This window comes from Alosa pseudoharengus, unplaced genomic scaffold (assembly GCF_046254945.1).
Source record: "Alosa pseudoharengus isolate Yale_2024_CS ecotype anadromous, Long Island Sound unplaced genomic scaffold, YU_APseudo_1.1 YU_APseudo_1.1_scf_17, whole genome shotgun sequence".
NCBI lineage: Eukaryota > Metazoa > Chordata > Actinopteri > Clupeiformes > Clupeidae > Alosa > Alosa pseudoharengus.
This window is the reverse complement of record NW_027468640.1, coordinates 19,394,841-19,417,922: the sequence shown is the minus strand read 5'-3', so window position 1 is coordinate 19,417,922 and position 23,082 is coordinate 19,394,841. Positions and strand designations below refer to the sequence as shown.

Below are 23,082 nucleotides of genomic sequence, written 5' to 3'. Positions count from 1 at the left end.
AGGCAGACTTTAATCAACTGTAACATAACAAACTACCCACCTTAATTTCCATAACCAATGAATGTAGTACGACAAATTTAACAGGTCGGACTCTTTTTAAACTGAACTGCATTTCCCTTTTTGTGCTCTAAATGCATGCCTATTGCCTACATACATGATTGGCAACATGAGGGACAAACAGAATAACATCCTGTAAGATATCCCAATATACAGAATTAATTAACTTGGTGGAGAAAACTCTTTTTGCATCGGGGAGGTCTTTGCGTCCATCTCCTCCATTATTTCTGCATACCTTGGCCGATGTTATCCATTGCATAAGTCCTCATGTCAAATCCATGAAGTGGTTTTAATACGGTCCTGTAGTGAGAATGAACATCAGCTATTAGGTAATGGGGTCAAAGGTCATCATATGGGGTCCATGTCCTAATGTTCTCCCTCAGTATCTTTTGTATTGTTTTCAAATTTAAGTCTTGTACCACCTGACAATTCAAGCTCCTGAAGTTAGCTACTTTTTAATATTTTTCCACTTTCAATGTTCTAAGGGGGTGATGAAACAGAAATAATGTTTTTAAGTTGTCTACAGGGTGACATAAAATTGGTGGCACAAACAAAATTGGGTTTACTACCCATGTTGACCATTTTGGCTCCCTCAGTTGACTTTTCTTTTAATTTTTTCCAACTTCAGACATATCCAGAGGGGATCATAGAAAAGAAAAGTTGGATCTAACACTTAAGTTGGTCACAATGTGGCATACTACTGCAAGAATAAGGAAAAATGGGTTTACATTTTATGCTGTCCTTCCAAAAGGGTAATAGAATGAGTATTTTTATGGACAAATCGCTACTTAGGTCAACTTTAGAGCTGGATATAGGGAATAGCCCAAGGGATATTGGGCACCCATCCTATTCTGAAGGAGTAACCCCTAGGCAACAAGAAACAGCAAAGGAAAAAAAAATTAACCGACAAAACCACGTTCACCAAGATTCTGGCCTTTGGCTCCTGGACTATGATAAGCATAGCTTATTGTCATGGTTAAATGAGCAAATAAAATGGATATGCATTATTTTGGTCCTTAAATCAGTCCCTTGAACCCAGTGGTGGAATGTAACGAAGTACAAATACTTCGTTACTGTACTTAAGTAAATTTTCCAGGTATTTGTACTTTACTTAAGTAGAATTTATAGTGCATACTTTTGACTTTTACTTCGTTACATTTTACAGCAATTATCTGTACTTTTACTCCGCTACATTTCTACAACACCATCGTTCCTTTTTACAATACATTTTATGATCAGATTTTTTTTCTCTCTGACAAACACGTTTGTTTTACCAGGGGGCGGGGTTGCTACCAAAGATTATGGAGCTTAAATATAAGCTTCTAGTCTAGACCAGGCAAAGCGTGAGCTTGTAGCCATCTGCATTCGGTAGGCTATATTCACCAGACCCATGGCTACACTGTACATGCAACTGTGTTCTGTGCCTTTCTCTGTCTGTTATCTGCAGCGTTAAGGCCTCCTCTCCGATGAGATTGCTATCCGCGGATCAGCGAAGTTACAGGCTATGCCCATGCTTCTGCCACACATCTGATCATTTGCGGCACAAATGAATGGTAGACTATTATAGAACCGCTGGCCGAAAAAAACGTAGCATTTTCCAGATTAGGAAATATTTCTTAATTGTGTGTGATCAAATAGAGGCATAGCCTACAATTGGGGGTAGAAATGTGAGCGCTCATTCAATGTCTACTATGTGCGTCTGCGCAAGTGAAACTGAACCTAATCATGAAGACACCTTCCTCAGCAACTTTTCTGTTCAATCAGCAGAATTGGCATTACGATCCACCCGACGTTTCCCTTGTCTACCCCGTTAAACTTCAGGCTCTCGTGTTTTGCTGAATGATATTTTACTCAGCAGATCTCCCTAGTAGATGACCAGAATTACAGTCTCTAGAATTGTAGGTCAGAATGTAAACTGGGCCACAGATGGTAAGCACAATTGCATTAGCTTGAAACTATCTAGTCGAGTATAACCTAAAACTAGCTTAATTAAAATGCCACAGCCCATACTAATTTTTCTTTTAGAATATAGATATTAAGAGAATAAATCATTATGCAAATACTTTTACTTTTAATACTTAAAGTATATTTAAAAGCAGGTACTTTTTACTTTTACTTAAGTAGGGTTGTCATTGTGGTACTTTTACTTTTACTAAAGTAAATATTTCTCTGTGTATTTGTACTTTTACTTAAGTACTGAGATTCAGTACTTCCTCCACCACTGCTTGAACCCCACCTTTACTCAAGGGTTGTGTTCGCTTTCAGCAAATATGCCCCTCATCAAATGCTCATCAGCACTTTAGGTCAGCTGAGAGATGCTTGATTCTTCCAATCTAACAGATGTCACCATTTTTTTTATTGAAAATTCTTTACTTTTTCAATTGTATTAAAATACAGTTAGTATAAATTGTCCTATTGTGGGACACTACATAATGTGGGACACCTAAGCTCCAGTGGGTGTGGCTCTTCCCCAAACAAATTAATGTCAGTGAAACTATATGCCAAAGCTGTAGGGTCCTGGGATCAAAATTGGATGTCCCACATTAGGGCAATCCACCCTATGTAGGCTAAATGGGCGGTATTCAGCATACAGGTACACAGTACTGATCAATTTAAGGGATTACGTTTCAATTGTAACAACACGACTACTCAGGTGCCCTCTTTCTCTTATTCTCACTCTATAATGATAACCTGAAAGAAACTCTCAGGGAAAGTAGAATACAAAAACAGTTTCATTTTAGGGCAATGGGGCCTACAACTAGCCAGTTTTCAAAAAGGCATGTAGATCCCATTGTGTTGATAAAATCCATCTTGGAAAAAAAAATCTGTATAGCTAATAGGCCTGGGTTGTTTGGGAAATGTTAGGCCTAAATTTGGTAGTGTTTTAGCCTATGTGCAGACAAAAGATTATTGTTCTTTAACAATGTTTCATAGGATATGAATGGGCCTATCAATCTCTAGGGCCTTCTATTAAAATGATGATTTACTGTAAAGCAGGGTCAAGGGTTGTTGACATTGGTTATGGGAATGGCAACTTCACATACAGTAACCTCACATAGCCTGACTGTTTCATCTAATAATATCATCATTCAGCTAATAATGCGAAGTAATCCAAAGTATCTTCAGAATACTTACCATTCACTTTCACAATAAGGCATACCACATTAGGGTAAGGTAGCCAATTCTTAACAATGCTTATAGTGAAGATGTTCAATTCTATTCCATCAATTAAATAGTTAAGATAGGATAGGCTGTTATCAGCTCCGGATGACGAACGAAGGATAGGAAAGAAGCTAAAAAGGCATACCTAATTTGGTTATGACTGGGCGTGGGGACGTGTCTGGTCTAAGGAAGAAGAAAATCCCCCCTGCCCCTCCGATGCAACACGCGTGTTCGTGCTGTGAGAAAGTAAGAAGATTATACAACTAATTCCAGCTGTTAGGAAAAGGTGAGTTTACTCGTGTCAACTGATCCGCTACACAATAGTTGTTTTTACCCATATCGGATTATAAAGATTAAATGGCCGTTTACGGTGTAACGGTAGGCTACAGTGTGGAAAATGTTTTGCCTATGGAGAAAACTAAATATTTCCGCCGAATTCCTGAGTTTGTCTACATTGCACTAGATTTAACCTAACGTTTTTGTTCAGAGAAAAAAGTTTTGCCGTTAACTATGCATTGGAAACAAATGTAGCCTCATCTCATCATATGTGAAATCCTGTGTTGGTTGGCTGCTTACGGCACGTAGCCTAGGGCGTCACTCTGGTTCTATTGTGTTTGATAGGCTATCAACTTCTGTGATTGAGGTGCATTGTTTTCAACAGTAGGCTATCAAGTAATTCAACAGGTTATAATGTATGCAACTGTATTAGCCATCAAGCTGTGTCGAAATATTTTGACTGAATATCTGATTTGGGTGCTGCCTAATGAAATGGGACAAAAATAGAAGATGTTCTCATTCATATGGCATTGCCTTCTTAGGGTAGGCTACTCTTAAAGTGATGGGAGTAGCCCATACAATAGATTGTTACAATATTATTATTACAATACAATAGCTAAAGGGTCCACTCCATTGATTTAGGCTGCAAAGCTGGTCAGTTGTAAAAGCCTATTGCATTTGGTAGCCTACCTATCAGTTGAACCACATCTAGGTGCTGATGTTGAAAACCATCGGTCTTTCGCCTGAGCCAAGATTCTAACCCCACCCTATGTAGCATACCACAATGCAACCACAGTGTACTTTCGGATCTCGTTTGCAAGAGAAAGACAAATCCACCACATAGGAAACAGCTCTGCACCACCCAAAGTAGGCTTTGCATGGGCCTCCATAATGAGGTTACATATGGTGGCTGTATGCTGAGAAGATCTGATTAGTGCAAATAACATACAGTATAGCGCCAGATTACATTACGCTTTGGAATGTGATATCAGACAGCAACAATGATGCCTTGGCTGGGTGCAGCTCCTGTCAACACTCAGTCACACTTCCTGTCTCTTCATCATCATTGCTACTGTTCTAAAGAGGAAGTGAGAAGGGCTGTGTCAAGAAACACTTAAACTGAGCTCTGTAGATTGAGGTGGCTCAAAGTTGCAGTCAGTGATTGTACGCGATTTCAAGCCCATAATATTTTTTTCACATTCATCATCGCCTCAAGATTTGCTAGCTGCCCATTTCGTGAGTAGGCCTGCACTGTAAAACTCGGCCTCTGTAGGCAGCCTACAGTATAGGCTCTGAAAACTGGAAACAAACAGCGTGGGGGCAGCCTGTCCCCCAAACAAAAATGAAACCCTGTGTGAAGTTTCTCTGGGAATGCTGAAGGTAGGGGTGAGTTACCTTGGTCCTTGGTTAAAATATAATGTTGTTGTTTTGGACAAAGGCATCTGCTAATAATTTTAGATATAAACATAAAAAAACGCAACTTCCTGCGCAATCGCTGTCCATGATCCTGGGGAAAGGATATTTTTCATGATTTTTTAACCAACTTCCAAATAAATGCACCCCTCCCTTCCTCCCTTCAATGCACCTGAACCAAAGTTGTAGAATGGCTGGAATATTGCCCGGTACAACCCACTTTGTCTCCCATTTATGAAAACCAGTGTACCTTTTCTGATGAAATGGTAATTGGAACAGAGTCCATGCTTTGGTGAATGTTGTCAAAGTGTCCAAAAAGTTACTGTGATCAGTGATGAGTCTTCTTAGTGGGTAAATCATAGGCCTAAATAATGTAATATAGGCTACAGCTACAGTACACAGTAGAATGCGGCTGTGAAGTACTTCAGATATAGCCTAGAAATCTAGACGCACCCTAGCGGCGGCAAATTAATTTGCTCAGCCTGTACGTCTAGTATCAAACCATAGGGATTTCTATTGGTCGTAGCGCTGGCCTATTGCATGCCTAGGTAGTTTGAAAGACAATTTTCTGCCCGCCCCTTGGATTAAGCGAGGTGAATGGTTCGATTCCAGACTATACATTTCAATGATATAGGATGGCCCGCCAGGCTACTTCAGATAGGCTACATGTAAGCAATCTGAGCAAAACACCGCTTCATCTTACAAGCTCTAAGAAGTGTGCCCAATTTACAGATTTACTCCTACCCCCATATTAATGTTTGTGTGTGCGTGTGTGTTTTGGGGGTACTCTTATGTGGAGCTGTGTGGGGTTGACTGCGTTCATAACTAACAGGAGTGTAGAAGACAGGCCTACTGAGTCAGAGGTGCCTCCTACAGTACAAGTATCTGCAAGCAAGAGTTCACTGAATGGGCTTGTATGTTACGCAATCAGCACATTGTTGTGTGTGAATTGATCATGAATGTTTGCATTGTGTATTCATTCATTTTAAGTCATTTCTTTGAGAGTTGTTTGCTGATACTGTCTCTCTCACTGTGTGTGTGTGTGTGTGTATGTGTGTGTGTGTGTGTGTATGTGTGTGTGTGTGTGTGTGAGAGAGAGAGAGGGAGAGATAGAGAGAGATAGAGAGATATTGATTGTGTTTTGGCAAATGCTGCCTGGTGAAATTATTTTGTGTGACCTTGTGTACTGAGATCTGATATTGACAAAAAGCATAGCAGTTGTTCTCAACTGATATTGCCTTGGGCCCCACAATTTTCCTTCACCATGGTGAAGTGCTGCGTCCCTCAATATAATAAGAACTAAAACAATAAACATAAACATGAACAGACTTTCATACACTTTTTGGTTGTGACCTACCCAATATCTGTTACTGTAATCATTGGACCAACTGCATTACAGGAATAATACTCCCTCTTATGGAGGAAAAGAAAAGTACAAGACATAACCATTTATGTCAAGTACATTTATGTTGGTTTTCATCCCGGTGTTACCAAGGCATGTAACAAGGCATGGTGTCAAACACTGATTCTGTCATTGTTGTGTATAAGTGAAATTAATGGAATTGAAATGCATAGTCCAGGTGATGTGTTCAATCTTGCAGTGATGTGTTTCAAAAATGCAGTTCAGTAGCTTTTAAAGCAATACAATGTGGTTATTTGACCTTAAAATAACAGCTTTAAAGTAATTTTGATGACTGACATTGCCGATGCGCGGCCCAAATGCCTTGTGTTGGACCATGTATGTTACTGTCACGGGTAGGACCATGACCCATTTTGTCGGTTTTAGATGAATTGGGTACCCCCATTTGTACCCAGTACATTAAAAATAGTTGAAAAAGGGAACTCCTATATCGTGTTACTTTAAGAAATTAGGGTGAACTAGTCAACTTTTAATTTAAGTGAAGCATAATTTTGCATCTAGGCAATAATGATGTAAGTATTGAACCGAATACATCTTGGTGACCGATGTAATGAATAGCTTTTTTGATCCTATTTAGTTGGGCACTGACTAACTTACTTTCTGTGTTTTGTGTTGACTGATCTTTTTTTTTGTTTTTTGTCCGCAGATCCTCTTGACGCATCAGACACAGAGACTCAAATCAGCATCTTTCCATGAACCTAAAGACATTCACCATGTGTTTTTTCACTCATCTATGCTAAAGGGCCCAGCGTCATCTGCATCAAACTTAAAGCATATTCCACTGGACATCATTATTTTTCACACTTAGGTTTTGCTTTTGAGAGAACGAGAGAAAAGGATAACCTAAGGGATACCGTACAGCACCACAAAGTAACCAAGTGCTCAGATCTACTGCCTGCGTGTATTTACTCCCATCATGCCTTTTGTCGTCCTGCAGACGTCGCGCCTGCTCTGGGTGCGCACGGCGGCACTGTTGTGCACGTGCGTGACCTTCAGCGTGGCGGCTCACGGCGGGGCGCTGGGCAACTCGGGCGACCTCTTCATGTTCTGCTGGTGCTTCAGCTTCGCCGGCACGCTGCTCGTCCTCGTGGTGGAGCTGTTTGGCCTGCAGACGCGCGCGCCCGTCTCCTGGACCAACTTCCCCATCACCTTCGCCACCTACGCCTCGCTCCTGTGCCTCACAGCCTCCGTGGGCTTCCCCCTCACCTTCCTCAAGGGCTACCAGTGGCAGGGCGAGGTGCGCGACCACCGCATCGCCGCCACCGTCTTCTCCTGCCTGGCTACGGTGGCGTACTTCGTGGAGGTGAGCCTGACGCGGGCGCGTCCAGGGGAGGTCGCCGGCTACATGGCCACCACGCCCGGCTTGCTGAAGGTGTGCGAGACCTTCGTGGCGTGCGTCATCTTCGTGTTCGTCAGCGAGCCCGTGTCGTACGACCGCTACCCGGCGCTCAAGTGGTGTCTGGCCGTCTACTGCATATGCTTCGTGCTCTCGGCCGCTGTGGTGATTCTCTGCGTGGGCGAGTGCACCGGCTGCCTCCCCTTCACCTTCTCCCGGTTCCTGTCTGCCTACTCCTTCCTTGCCGTGGCCATGTACCTCACAGCCACCATCCTCTGGCCCGTTTTCCAGTTCGACAGTCGCTACGGCAACAATGCGCGGCGGCCCGACTACTGCAGGAATGTCGGCACGTGCCCCTGGGATAAGTTGGTGGGCGTGTCGGTGCTCACCGCGCTCAATCTGCTGATATACCTGGCGGACCTGGCCTACTCAGCCCGCCTGGTGTTTGTCAGCGGGTGAGGAGGGAGGAAGGCCAGATTAGTTTTGTGTTTTTGTTTTCATTTGTGTATTTTGTTGACCACAAGAGAAAATGAGAGAAAAGACTCTTTTTTAAAAAAGTCTTTGTTTGGTTTTTGCCTTTTTTCCCCACAAAAATAAAAGGAGAAAAAAACAGGTGGGTAAACAAGAGAGACATATAGTACAATCTGTAACTTAGAAGTGAAGTGTGTAAAGCACTCACCATCATAGCAAACTGTTGTCTGCTTACCCAGTCTGCTAATCAGTGTGTCTGTAGTGTCTACTGTATGTTTTTAGGAGTGGTGGATATTTTTGCCAAAGTAGATCCCTGATCTTGCTGTATGTATTATTACATTTATTCAGTCCAGTTAACAGACACCAAATAGATATGCTTTTCAAACCAAAGTACATATGCAGATATCTGCTGCTTCAGTCAAACTTACTGTCTGTGAATTACCCTGAATTACTGTGCACAAAATAAATACAACATGAAAAAGATCTGATAGAAGATATCTGTCTTTCAGTGTGCAACATCAAGTAATGTATGATGAATTCTTACTGCTCTGCTGTTTTCCTCTATGGCTTCAGCATAGATAGACTACAGGCAGTTGGCTCAACAGCTTACAATGTATTATATGTTTTTTTTATTCCACTACATGTCTGAGAATATAGCATTACTTATATCTCTGGAAAGATCCAGTCCGTGATTGGGTTTCAATTTCACAAAAGGTTGTTGATATTTGAGCTCAACAGCCAAATAAATCACACTCCTCCCTTCCGTGGTAATTCATTGTATATTGGCCGATATTCATTTTGGCTCCACCTGTGCCGTGGAATCATTGCCTTTACTGCTTTAATCTAGATAGTCTCTAGAGGCCTCTTATGTATTTTAATTTACATTTGTTTAGGGTTATGGCTGTAAAGCTATTCAGTTGATTGGAGATTTTGGGAATACAACAGTGCACACTGCACAGTTGTCACAGATAAACAAAGATGCAGTTGTCACAATTAAACAAAGTGCTTTGAAACAAAGTAGGGGAGCAGCGATCATGGATATCTGCAAGATTTTGAAGGGTGGGAGTTCCTGGCAGCGTGTGTCAAAAAAGAGATAGGGAGATGGAAAGGACAGCATTGTCTACGGCTATATGCTGCTGCAAAAGAGGCATGTGTCGAACAGAAACGAGTCAGACTAGACTGATATGAGAGATTGAGCGTTGACAGGAATCAGGAGAAGGGAAATTCCATTTCCGGCATATTGTATCTCTTTAGCGTGTGCTATGTTCAGAAACGTCTTGCACAATGTGTGAGGATTAGTTATGACAAAGTGTGTGCATTAGTTATAAATGGGTGTGGAGTTACGGCAAAGTGTGTGTATTTTTATGTAGCTATTTTACAGCATTTCAAAGTTAATTTTACGGACATTTTTTACAGTGAAATGTCAAATGACAAATGACAAACGCAAGGTCGTAGGTTTGGTCTGAGCTTTGGTGGGGACACTACCCACTACCCCCCCCCCCCCCCCCCCCCATCCCCGAAAAAAAGGCACTCAACTCTTTCACATGTGATATCATGATTATAGTAACCTAAATGGCCCCGGTTATCGGCATTATTGCGATACAATTTAAACATGCTGAATTTTTCTCTAAACCTACCACCAATACAGAAGTGATTTTGCAGGGCAGGCGTTCTTGGCGGTGTGTTTTTAAGAAAAGATATGGAGACAGATTAGACAGCAATGTCTGCAGCTATAGGTAGCTGAACATGAGGCATGTGTAGAAAAAATGAGTCAGGCTAGACAGATGAGCGATTGCCAGTCGTCTCAGGAATCAGGAGGAGGCATGTGCTATGAGTAGAGTAAAGAGTAGACCTTACCGACATACTTCAGCTGAAACGAAATGGTGCGTTAACTTGATAAGAAAGTTATTCAAAAGTATCAATGAAAAGGAATCTGTTTAGAAACTGAAAGTGGTTTGTGTCTAAACAATGCATAAACTGCTTATGTAATAAAATATAATATAAAGTCTTATTAATCTTATCAAGATCAAAAAATCTTGGTATTGTTTTCAGTATAAAGAGACTTACTTAGCGCTTTCTCGTAAGAGTCTGTTCATACTAATAACAATACCAAAAAGATTTTTTGATCTTAATGTAAGATTAATAACAATTAGATTTAATTATTTGCAGTGTACACACTGCTGTAGAGCAGATTTCAAACAGAACATTTTACAGAGTAAAAAAAAACCCTTAATGGTTTAAAAGGCTACCAAGAGTAGAGTTTTCTCTCCTTTATAATAGTAGCCTGAAAACTTAAGGCTACACCGCAAAAAATACAATCTAACAATCTCAAGTGTTATTAATGTTATATTAAGATAAAAAAAAAATCTAATTGGTATTGTTTTTAGCATGAAAAGACTTACCTAGCTCTCTTTCGAAAGATAATTTTGACTTAATTTAAGAACACTCAAGTCTTATCAAGACAAATTTTCTCAAAGACACTGGCAGACAAATTTGCTTGTGTTCAGGACGAATTTGTTTAACGCACTGGCAGACAAATTTGCTTATTTTCAGGATGAGATGTCTTAAAAGAAATCAAACTCAAAGTCAAATGATTTTACGAGAAAGAGGTAAGTCTCTGCAACTAGATGTTTGATCTTGATATAAGATTAAAAAGACTTGGTTAGATTTTATTAAGCAGTTTTTGCAGTGTGTGTGCCAGTTTAGACAAATCATTACAAAGTACTGTTAATGACTTCCATTGAAGCACAACAATGGATAATTTTATGTTTAGTATGATGTTTTGATTTAATTTACTCCATGCAGTATAGTCTATATTTGAGATGGAGGTGATAAGTACAGTATAGACAAGTTAAAGAGTGGACAGAGCTACACCAAAGGGTTTGAATGGGGAAATGTGAAGCCAAATACTAGTACTGCATAGGTGCCTTTGGTTCATGGGAGCAACTTAGAGGTGATGGATAGTACGTGCATCATTAGATTAGATTACTTCCAGAAATCAATGGGACAGATTAAAAATTATTTCTCAGCAGCTTCCTTCCTTTGTTGATTGTGGCACAACTTGTCAAAATGCAATAACCGGTCCATCCAGTACCTATTGTTTTTTTTTTCCTTGAAAGAGATATTTCTGGGAAGTCCCCATACACTGTAAGGAAATGAACATCTTTTATGCATAAAGAAATACTCCAGAGTTTTTTTCACATAGTATCAGTTTGTCGAGTTCACCGAGTAGGCTAAAGCAGTCACGTGAGATAAGCAGACTATGGAAAATTCAGTTTTTAGTTCATTTTCAGGGTATGTGACTGCTATATATGTGGAAATACTTTTAATTTTTGCACTAGGTTGGGTATAAAGCAAGTTACACTGGAGAAATGAACATGCATAGGTTAGCTAATGTTTAACTAAGTTAAGCTTACGGTATGCTTCTAACTTAGCCACAAAAGGCTGCCGCGTGCACAGACGGGAAAAAGAATAAAATTTTAATGTGAAAACAAATGGTTTGGTTTGTTCTGACAAGCAGTGTCAGGTCAAGTGCGGTGGCTGGGTTTAGGGGTGGGGCTATGTCGTCATCAAAAATGCTGGTTGATGCATGGAGAAAACTTTGACCAAAAAATAGGCCTAATTTTTCCAGCAGATGACCTGTCTAATATTGTTTGTAAATGAATCTCTTTTCTTTCCTGTGTTCCCTATCTTCTTGCAGACTCATCTGAAACACTAAATAAACAAAGAGATGCTTTGATTTCAATTAATCATCCTCAAAATGCCAGCCAAAATCTACATCAACTTTCAAGCATGTTCCATTGTATTTTTTGCATTCTGATTTTTTGAAGGAAAGCGAGAGTAAAACTTGATATTTTTTAACGGACAAGAATTTAAGATACCCCACCATGGGAGAAATTGGACTGATTCTTACACGCGTAGTTCAACTGTTCCTTACATGTCTGACGTTTAGTCTCGCGATTCATAGTGGAGAGTTGGCCACAGCCCGTGGTTTGTTTCTTACCTGCTGGTTCCTCAGTTTCTTTAGTACCCTGGTGATCTTGCTGATTACATTTTTCAAGAACAATTGGGTCACCTTCTGCCCAATGTCTCTGTGACAGTTGCTGGATTTGCCTTTCTCTTCTGCTTGTCTGCCACAATTGGATTCATCAGCATCTACCTGGGAGAGAGCCAAAGTGTTACAGAAAACGTGCATAACCACCGGATCGCCATTGTTATCTTCTCCTTCATAGGCTCCGTGGTATACCTGGCAAAGTCTGAGTCAGATGAAAATGACTGGGTGACTGCAATTCAAGGCATACTAAAGGTCCCAGAGGTCTTTGTGGCCTGTTTCATCTTTGTATTAATCAGTGACACATCTTCTTATGATCATTCCCTTCCTCTGAAGTTGTGTGTGGTGACGTACAGCCTCTGTTTTATTCTGTCATTTATTGCAACGTTGACAAAAAATATTAACTGTACAAAATGGTATTCACGCTTCACAACACCCTATTCCATACTGGCTGTGGTCATGTATCTGACAGCAACTGTGATCTGGCCTGTGTACCAATTTAATTGTCGTTATACTAATGAGACCTATCGACCTCCTTCCTGCCATGGACTTGGATCATGTCTCTGGGATAAAAAGGCTGCTGTGGCAGTGCTCACTGCAATCAATCTGCTGTTTTACCTGGCAGATGCAGTCATCAGCCTCATATAGATGTGCCCTTGTCCACTTAAGCTTATGAGGTGGAATACGTCAACGCAATGATGCATGTTTCTCCAGTTAACACTTACTGGCAAAAGAGTGGAGTGTAATGACAAGCTGTAGGAGTTTTGGGCTATAAAGCCTTAAAGCACCTACATTGCTCAATCAGTGGCCATCGATGTTGTTTTAAATTTGAAGGTAGATAAATTACATGTAAAAATTGATTATTCAACACTATTTACGTGGAGGAAAATAAATATAATACATAGTAGGCCTGTTCTGTGTAAACAGCTTCTCATCTGTGCAATGTTACTCCATGTTCTTTAGTTTTCAAATCCCTGGCATGGGAACAGCCAAATGTAGCACAAAAGTCAGGCATCTTTTAAGCTGCTCAGGATGCAACCAGAGGTTGTTCAGAACATCACATGACTGGAGAAAGATGGCGGCAGCATTGATGCATGCTGAGAAGCCAATGCCGACATCTACTGTATATATAATATTTATGATATTGCCTAATATAGAAGGTGATACTGAAAACAATACATTGTTTTGTTTATGCTAGATAGGGGACAACTGCATTTTGTTGTCTCTGTACTTGTACTCTGCACAATGACAATAAATTTGAATTTAATCTAATCTAATCTAATAAAACATCAAGGATTATGTTTCTCTAAAGTTGAAAGGAGGTGGTAAAAGGAAAATTGAATACCCACAACTGCAATATTAAAATGACCTTTATGGCAAACATACTGCTTCAAAACTATTTACATGTACATGGAGATTGCCATATATTGTCATTGTTAAACAGTCACAGTTAAAAAGCCTATACTCAAACGTAAGAAGGGCAAATCCCCATCGCATGGTAAACTTTCGCCAAGATGATATACATCAAAACACCTACATTATCAGACAAAACAAAGTTACCAGTAATTAAAACAAAGTATTTCCACAACATACATATACTGTAAATCAAAGCTCATAATTTCTTGACCTTTATAATGTACACAAGCATTTAGACATATCCAACTCCTGCATTTGTTTGAGAAACTCATGCTTCTGCTCCTGGATGTAAAGAAGCCACTTCCTCATATTCTTCTCCATTACCTAGACATTGGAAGGGAATGTTGTGTTAGATTACAAAATTGTGATTACATGTTATTCTGTGCCTGGAAAAACACAGAATTTGCATTAGTTCACCGTGCCATGCAAGTTTATGGTAAATTGTGAAGATTATAAGATTTGATATCATTGATATAATTATTCTACCATGCCTACCAGATTATGGAATAATGATAATTAGCAAAAACATTCTTAGTCAGGCCTACCAATCTATGTTCAATATACCAAACATCCCATTTCACTACATTATTCCTTGTGTGATATATAACGTGAAACTTTAATTAGTAATACATTGTATCTTACCATCCCCTTGCCCATGTGATATTTTCATAGTTTCATATATGTCTGTTGTTCCTAAAGTAGAGTTATGATAAATAGTGTTGTTGTTCATGTAGTATTACTGTAGGTATTATGAAATAAACTGAAACCTATCCCAATAATAACTAGATGTACTGCAGAGCGGTACAAAATATGACCGCCGCCCAGTCCAGCACATTTTTTCCACAAACAGAAATCACGCTGAAAGGCCTATATGATTCTAACTGTCTCACTAAATTGCATTATCCACACTCAATTCTTGGTATCTGCTAGACAACAAGTACCAAAACATGATTAGTTCATAGATTTCACATGTAAAATTAATTTTATACAACCCCACCTCCATCTTGCCTGTTCATAATTCTGAGAAATTCTTGATTGTTTGTGTTATGTTTATGTTATGTGTGTGGGTGTGTGTGTGTGTGAGTGTGTGTGTGTGTGTGGGTGTGTGTGTGTGTGCGTGCTTGTGTGTGTGCCTGCGTATGTGCCTGTGCATGCAAGCGTACATATGTCTACTGTGTGAGTATGTGTCATACGTATGATTACTGTGAATGTATGTGTGTGTGTGTGTATCTGTTTGTGCACATGTGTGCACATGAAATGGGTTAACATGACCCCTGGAGGCAAACATACGGAAAAAAATGGTCATCCTAGGCCCTACAGTTCTCAAGATATTCACAGAGAACTGTGTCTGCCCTACCCTCCTTTCGGGGGGTCCAGTCCAGCGGGGGGGCTACAGATCAAAATGAAAAATGACGGTTCCATGCTATCCATGTGGGGGTACATGCCCACCAAGTTTTGTGTACCCCGGTCTTTCAGTGTCCCGGGAATCCTTGTTGGTGTACGTCACTAAATGAACACATAAATTATTTTATTGTAAGGCCCCCCATGAACGAAAGTACACAAAACTTGGCATGCATTCGGAGGGTGTCATAATGATCCTACACTTTTAATTTCGTGCAGTTTTGACCTTGTCAGCCAGAGATATTGTGATGAAAACACCTAATCTTTTGCTTTTTAATTTTTAACTAGGTGGCGCTATACATGAAATAAGTGGTAATGGGATGGGTTGACATGCCCCCTTAAGACCAACATACATAAAAAAGGTGGACCTCCTAGGCCCTACGGTTCTCGAGATATTCACAGAAAACTGTCTCCGGCCACCTACAGGCCAGTTGGTGTATAGTAACATAAATTAATTTATTGTGTGGCCCCCCATGAACGGAATTCCACAAAATTTGGCGTGCATACAGAGGGTGTCATAATGATCCTACACTTCCAATTTTGTGCAGTTTTGACTATGTTAGGTCACAGATACCTGTGATTACAACACCTCATTTTTACTTTTTTGTGTTTAACTAGGTGGCGCTATACATGAAATGAGTGGTTATGGAATGGGTTGACATGGCCCCTTGAGATCAACATACAAAAAAAAAATGGTCCTACTAACGATGGTTCCATGCTATCCATGTGGGGTTACATGCCCACCAAGTTTCGTGTACCCTGGTCTTTCAGTGTCCCGGGACTCATTGACGGAAATTTGGGCATGCGAAAAAAAAAAAAAAAAAAAAAATTCTGACTAAACCTATATGACCGCCGCTTCGCTGCGCGGCGGTCATAATAAATGTAGGCTCACTTGGTTGTAGAGGTATGTATTCTGCATTTATGGTGTCATAAACATCAGCGGTCTCTACAGTACAAATAGAAGATAATAGTTATTGGAGATGTAGGACAATTCTATAGTCAAAAGTGCAGAAGTGAAAACGTATGTAAACTATCTGACCTCTTTGCAGAGGCATATATTCTGCCTGAGGCCCATGATCAGTTCCTGCAGCCTCACTGTCCTCCTGATTTGACCCATGTTTTGTACATCCCTGTTGTTGACCACTAGAGGGAGTTAGAGATCTGCAATGACATCATGGATGTAAATAAAATACTCAGGTAAAATTGATTGGTTTGTCTAGTACTTTAGTTGGCCCACTTTACATGTTACATGTTTACACTTTACATCTCAGCAGTGGACAATGTAAGCTTACTGGGAATTTAAACTTACGTCTGTGTTTTCTGTGTACCTGCAGAGAGACGTAAAATATCATCATGCCAGCAGTGTTTTACTGGGCTATAAAACATTACTTTTCTTAAATATTAATCCTTTAGCCTGAATCACTTTTACTGCAGCAGCTGGATGTTTGAAGAGCACCTACCTTTCAGCTTTTTGAAGCGATACAGCAGAAGCAGCATTATGATGAGGACAAACATGATCACCAGTCTAACAAATGTACCCACAGTTACCAGTAGAGAGGATCCTGAATCTGGGGCTGAAAATGATATGACAAGTTAATCACATCAGCATCGAGATGAGGTTAGTTATATTTCCATGTGTCATTATTTTTACCCTTTACAGTGATCCAGCTCTCCGGTGACTCTCCTCTCTCTGGGTTGCTACACTTATAGAGGCCTTCATGTGACTTTGAGACTGCAGGGATGGTCATCTCTCCTGTGGTGGAGGTCTGCAGGAGTGTCCCATCTTTATAGAAGTCAGCACTGATGTTTGATGACTGATTGCGATATCTACAGTGCAGAGTCAGAGGATCTCCATCGGTCACTGGATGGGCAGGACTCTCCAGGATCACATCGCCACCTAAATAGAGCACAAGTTGTGTATGTAGTACATCAGTTCCATGCAGCACTGGTAAAAAGTCAGGCTACATTTTGTCCCAGCTGCAATACTGAACTGAGAAACGGCCAATAGACGTGTACCTTTAACTGGAGGAATGATTTTGGAATGATTTTGAAAAGTGTGGTGCAACTTGTTCAGATATGTTCTGACAGTTTACTCACCATACACTGTGATGTTGACAGGATTACTCTGTTCTCCAGAATCAGACTGGCACCAGTAAACACTCACTTCTGTCCAGCAAGATGGACATTTTGTGTGGTCTATTCTTCTTGAGAAACCTCTCAGTGTCCTTCCAGTAGAGTTCCCACTCCCCTCACAGTTCAAGGACAGAGACTCAAATGTAAAATGTTGATTTGTATTGGGATAGACAACCAATGAGGATGGAGGAGACAAACCTAAGACAAACAGGGGGAAAAGGCATACGAGACACTTTCAATGCCCTTGATTTGGACAGAGTTGATTCTAAAACACACTATCCGGCTGAAAGGAGTGTAGCTTACCTGTGACCCAGAGAGGCTGAGGATTGCTGAACTCTGTGTGATAGGCTGGCTCTCCTCTCTCTGCTCTGCACACATAAACCCCTGTGTGTCTAAGAGCAGCAGGGCTGAGAGTGTAGGATCCTCCAGCTCCTCTGATGCTGTCTGACACCAGCTCTACATAATATCTTCCACTTTGAGTTACTTGAGGCAGCTCAGGCCTGTAGAGGGCAGTCTTGTACCAGTGGAATCTCCAGGCTGTAGTGGAGCCTCCAACCTCACAGCTCAGAGTCACTGAGTCTCCTTCAGTCAGCCAGGTCTGTGGAGGTCCTCTAAGAACTGGCGTTGGTTTTTCTGCAAATTAAAACAAAAGGCAACAGGTTTGTGCAGCAACACTCAGGAGTGACATGTCACATGGCATTGAGAAACATGACTTTTTATAATACTCTGTGCATCCACTTACCTAATAGAGTTACTCTGACAGCTTCACTGGTCTCTGAATCTCCTCTGCGAGTTCCTCTGCAGCAGTAGATTCCACTGTGGGACTCATTGGCATGCATGACTGTGTAATCTGGCCCCGAGCTCACACCGACTAGATTATCTCCATTCTTATACCAGCTATACTGCCAGTGTTTGTGTTGGTGTTCCTCCTGTATGTTACATTGGAGGTGCAATGTCTCTCCACTGAAGACGTCTGACCAGTTGGACATCAGAGTTACAACAGCCTTTGAAATGTCTGCAAAAGACAGCAATTACCATGTAATTAATTATTCCAATATGTAATAATGTATGTTACAATATTATGTACCAACTAGATGTATCGCATAGTGGTACAAAATATGGATTGTGTGTGTGTGTGCGTGCCTATGTGTGTGTGTGTGTGTGTGTGTATGTATAAGTAAGTATAAGTAAGTATATATACCGGTACTCTTTTGATCCCGTGAGAGAAATTTGGTCTCTGCATTTATCCCAATCCGTGAATTAGTGAAACACACTCAGCACACAGTGAGGTGAAGCACACACTAATCCCAGCGCAGTGAGCTGCCTGCTCCCTCGGGGAGCAGTGAGGGGTTAGGTGCCTTGCTCAAGGGCACTTCAGCTGTGCCTACTGGTCGGGGTTCGAACCGGCAACCCTCCGGTTACAAGTCCGAAGCGCTAACCAGTAGGCCACGGCTGACACACAAAGTGTGTGTGTGTGTGTGTGTGTGTGTGTGTGTGTGTGTGTGTGTCTGTCTCCATCCAGTAGACCAGTCCATGTCACATCTCAAGGTAACTGAGTTTCCAGTGTAGATTGGTGGCACTGTATTTGAACTGATTGAAGGGGCTGGGGTTTCCTCTATTGTTTTATTGGGATTTAATGTCACCAGTGTGTCACAGATTATTTATGGCACAGACACAAAGTGCACAAATACATTTTTAGTCAGGCTAAAAGACAACAATCACACATGTACCAGGTGCATAATGCAGAGTGTCTTTTTGCAAAATGTCATAAAGGTAAACTCCCAAATATAATAAATACAATTGTTTAGTTAGCACCAGTGATATTTGGGTTCATTCTGCTGAATTCAAATAAATAACTATGACAAATATAAAAAAAATATCCTGGACCACTCATAATGACCTATGGTTTACAATGCACACCGTATTACTATAAGTGCTGTGACAACTGTGATAGCTGTCACTCTTAATACTTTTGCACTCACCCCTCCCATATACACATGTGGCATGTCATAGTGAATAAAAAGTAATGTAAATGTGTAGAATGCAAAAGGGGGACTCACCTTTATACCAAATGTGACGATGCTCACTTAAAGATGATGCCTGGGGGCGGTCCTTCCTCTGTCCAGAGCATTCATACTGACCAGCCTCTTGTGGGAGTGTGATTGTGATGGTCGCACTTTTCTGACTGGAAACTAGACTGGTGTTTCTGTACCAGTAATACTGACTCCAGTCTGTGTACTCTGCTATGTCACACCTCAGAGTGACCTCATCTCCAGAGTAAAAAGGACTCTGAGGAGACACCACCACCACTGCAGCTGTAGGGGGAGCTGTGGGAGTAAAGATAAACTAAATAACAATGCAGTGAATATCAGCACAAAGAACAAAGTTTAAAAGGTCAGTAAATCTAAGGCCAATTTATAGTCCACACGACAACGTCTGCATCATTGAATTTTTTTTTTATGTATAACAACAAGCTCTGCGACACCCCAGCAGATAAAAATTGTGTCACTTTTAGTTCACATTTTGTTGAGCAACACTTGTAGCCTGGACTATAAATTGGCCTTTAGCCAAACACAGCTATCCACACAAAGGTCTACTAATTGATATAATTGTGTTGAATGTCCAGTGTTGATTTACCATGGTTTGCAATTTTAGTCGATGGACTTGTAGATGATGTCTTGGGACGATCCTTCCTCTGTCCATAGCACCAGTACTGACCCGCCTCTTGTGGGAGTGTGATGGTGATTATCTTACTGATCTTGGGAACTGGGCTGCTGTCTCTGAACCAGTAATACTGATCCCAGTCTGTGCATTCTGTTATGTTACACCTCAGAGTGACTCTCTCTCCAGAGTAAAAAGGACTCAGAGGAGACACCACCACCACTGTAGCTGTTGGAGGATCTGTGAGGAAAAACAAAACAAAAGTCAGCATAATTAGGTAATGTAAAAAAGCAATACCTGCTTGGTCTCAAATAATGAAATTATGCTGAATGTCAAATGTTGACCCACCATGTAATGTAATATCAGTAGGACTACTCATAAAGGATGCCTGGGGACGATCCCTCCTCTCTGCAGAACACTGGTACGAACCCACTGCTTGTGGGAGGGTGATGGTGATGGTTTTACTAGACTCTCTGCGAACTGGACTGTTGTTTTTGTACCAGTTATACCGACCCCAGTCTGTGTTGTTGTCTATGTTACACCTCAGTGTGACTCTCTCTTCAGAATATAAAGGAGGCTTAGGAGACATCACCACTGTAGCTTTAGGGGACGCTGTGGTTGTACATAGAAACACAAATGATAATATAGTGACTAACAGCACAATGTAAATAAAAATGAAAATGAAAAGGCAGCCAAAGAGATGTTTACTGTTTGATTCTGTACATAAGACTTTTGATGTGTGTTTTTATGAGTGGTTTGAGTGATACTTTATACACTAAACTATAAATGATATTGATTCATTGATTGATATTTTGCAAAAATAAATAAACATTGCATACCCTACTGTATGTATAACTTGTGCATACCCTAAGTTCTGCAGCCTATACAGTGTTGAATCTCTGCATTCACATTTTTCTCACAACTGGGTGTGGCTGTCATTTACAGTATATGGTTCTTAAAGTCTGCACTGGACATTTTCTTAGCATTTGTTGTGATGATGCAAAACAAATGACAAGCAGTGTTGTGAATTATGTGCTAGAGCAACAACTGATCTAATGAGAATACCGTTGTGTGTTTGTGTGTGTGTTTTTAATAGGTGAGGATTTTCCTGCAGCAAGTGACGATGACATAGGAGGAACAAAAACATCTGTAGAAGCACAAAAAGCTCTCTACCCACCACAAAATAACTAAATTGAGAGGAAGTGAACAGAATCTTTAACACTCTGGAGTCTGAGGTAGGTCTGAGGTAGTCTAGTCTGACATCATAGTAATTTTGTAGTGTCCAAAATCTTCAAAAAAAGATTGACACAAATGCTCTAAATAATGGTCAAAATAATTCAATTGTTTTGAATGTTGAATGTTGACTCACCGTGGTGCTTTATATCAGTAGGACTACTTATGTAGGACGTCTGGGGGTGATCCTTCCTCCATCCAGAGCATTGGTATTGACCCGCCTCCTCTGGGAGTCTGATGGTGATGATGTCATTGATCTTGGGAACATGGCTTTCATTTCTGTACCAGAAATACTGATCCCAGTCTGTGTACTCTGCTATATCACACCTCAGAGTGACCTCATCTCCAGAGTAAAAAGGACTCTGAGGAGACACCACCACCACTGCAGCTGTAGGGGGAGCTGTGATGGCATCAACAAAACAAAAAACAACATCTGTATTATTCAACAATTTTCCTTGCTATTCAGGTCAAGGTTCATTAATTATACCATGTGGAAAGAGAGATCATTGCATTTATTTTGATAACTTATGCATGTGGTTACAATAAAATTGAGTTTTTGTTTTCATATACAGTAGACATTCATATAGACATATAAACATTTCCGTAGTCTGTATCTAGTGAATTTAAATTTAAACCCGAATTTATACCCGCCCACAACCTTTGAGGTCAGGAAATGCACTCTGTGCACTAGCGTAGTGACAAACTTCCGTTTTTGTCTAGAAGTCGGCATTCCCATTTCCTGTTCGCTGTCATCGTTGTCAATAGACACCTGAAGATGAGTGCTTTAGTTGTACCAAACGTGTGCTCATTTTGTGCAGCCATTGTGCATGAAGGCTGGCATTTTTAGGAAAATGGTGGAAGCTCAAATCACTTTTACATCGACTAGAAGCCCAACAGAGTGACGGGAGCGTACCTATGTTCCCCGCTTTGTATGGGACCGGGGAACATAGGACCCTTTTTTAAAACCCTAACCATAACCCTAACCCCGAGCGGGGAACATAGGACCCGGGGAACATAGGGATGACCCACAGAGGGGCACACAGCAATGCTCCTTAGAGCCACCTACGGTTTTAAGAAACTTAAAAGTCTTGCATACATATTTCTTATGTTTTGGTACAACTGAAGCACTCATTTTCAGGTGCTTGTTGAGACAGCGAACAGGAAATGAGTATCCCGACTTCAAAACAAAAACGATAGTTCGTCACTAAGCAAGTGCACAGAGCGAATTTGGTCTGGACTTGTTCCATTGAGAAGCTTCTATAAAAACTTGAGAACTGTGAGGACTAATCAAATCGTCTGGGCAGGCTTCATACGATGATGGATAGATGAGCAGATATGTAAGCTAAGCAACCGTGCCTAGTCATTCATGTCAACTGAGCTCGCTTCGGTTGATTTTGTTTACAAAAAGGCTATCACTAAAAGAAGCTAGACGTTAAGATGTTGCTATCCAGTCTGTTGTACAAGATATTGACAGTGCAATAACTAAAAAATTAACAGAAAACAGCAATTACGGCATTTGTCGAGAGGAAGGATGTTTTGGCTGTTCTCCCTACAGGATTCACAGGCTATTTCGTTGCTTTGATTGGTTAAGTCTATCCTTGTGTGTGGTGGCTTTTTGTCCCCTGTATTAGTTGAAACACCCCATAATCATGTCCCAGTGCAAGCAGTATCAGACTCACATTCTGATATAGGGCACATTAAGGGCTGTTTTCAGTCTCCTCACTGAGTTAAAGCCTTCCCAAAGTAAAATCCATAATTTCATGTGTATTTTTCCACATAGGCTGCAGTAGGAAACCTCATTTACTGACAATATGGATATGACAAACGCAAATTAAACCTGTTCTGAAAAGGTTTTTGATAAAACTTTCTGAGTCAGTGTGTAAACATGACTGATACAAGGTGAGGTCATACATTTTTAATCAACAATTTTGAATGAAAAATAAATACTGGTAGCCTTTCATCGTCACTGTCTGACCAACTGACCATCCAGGTATTACTCTGCACTTCTATATAAAATTTTATTTACAGTTTCTTCAACAAAGAAACTGGTCT

At 40.7% G+C, this 23,082-nt stretch overlaps 2 protein-coding genes across 3 annotated transcripts; one reads left to right on the top strand and one right to left on the bottom strand.

Annotated features, from left to right (window-relative positions):
• Window positions 1-3,394: 3,394 nt before the first annotated feature.
• On the top strand, window positions 3,395-8,618 carry LOC143127345 (myeloid-associated differentiation marker homolog). 2 transcript variants are annotated; one of them, XM_076288793.1, is made up of 2 exons: window positions 3,395-3,505; window positions 6,975-8,618. In XM_076288793.1, exon 2 carries the CDS (start codon window positions 7,245-7,247, stop codon window positions 8,121-8,123), a length of 879 nt encoding a protein of 292 aa, XP_076144908.1. In that variant the 5' UTR covers window positions 3,395-3,505; window positions 6,975-7,244; the 3' UTR covers window positions 8,124-8,618. The 2 variants fall into 2 exon arrangements, with proteins under 2 accessions (XP_076144908.1, XP_076144909.1); XM_076288794.1 differs by lacking the exon at window positions 3,395-3,505 and adding an exon at window positions 4,497-4,881.
• A 5,197-nt stretch (window positions 8,619-13,815) lies between these two features.
• On the bottom strand, window positions 13,816-21,852 carry LOC143127043 (Fc receptor-like protein 5). Its single transcript, XM_076288345.1, has 12 exons — window positions 21,825-21,852; window positions 21,167-21,430; window positions 20,146-20,409; window positions 19,774-20,037; window positions 19,197-19,463; window positions 17,879-18,151; window positions 17,440-17,769; window positions 17,101-17,334; window positions 16,655-16,900; window positions 16,464-16,577; window positions 16,043-16,146; window positions 13,816-13,926 (listed from the first exon to the last, which is right to left on the bottom strand). The coding sequence occupies exons 1-12, from the start codon at window positions 21,850-21,852 to the stop codon at window positions 13,816-13,818; spliced, it is 2,499 nt and encodes an 832-aa protein (XP_076144460.1).
• Between the last annotated feature and the right edge of the window lie 1,230 nt (window positions 21,853-23,082).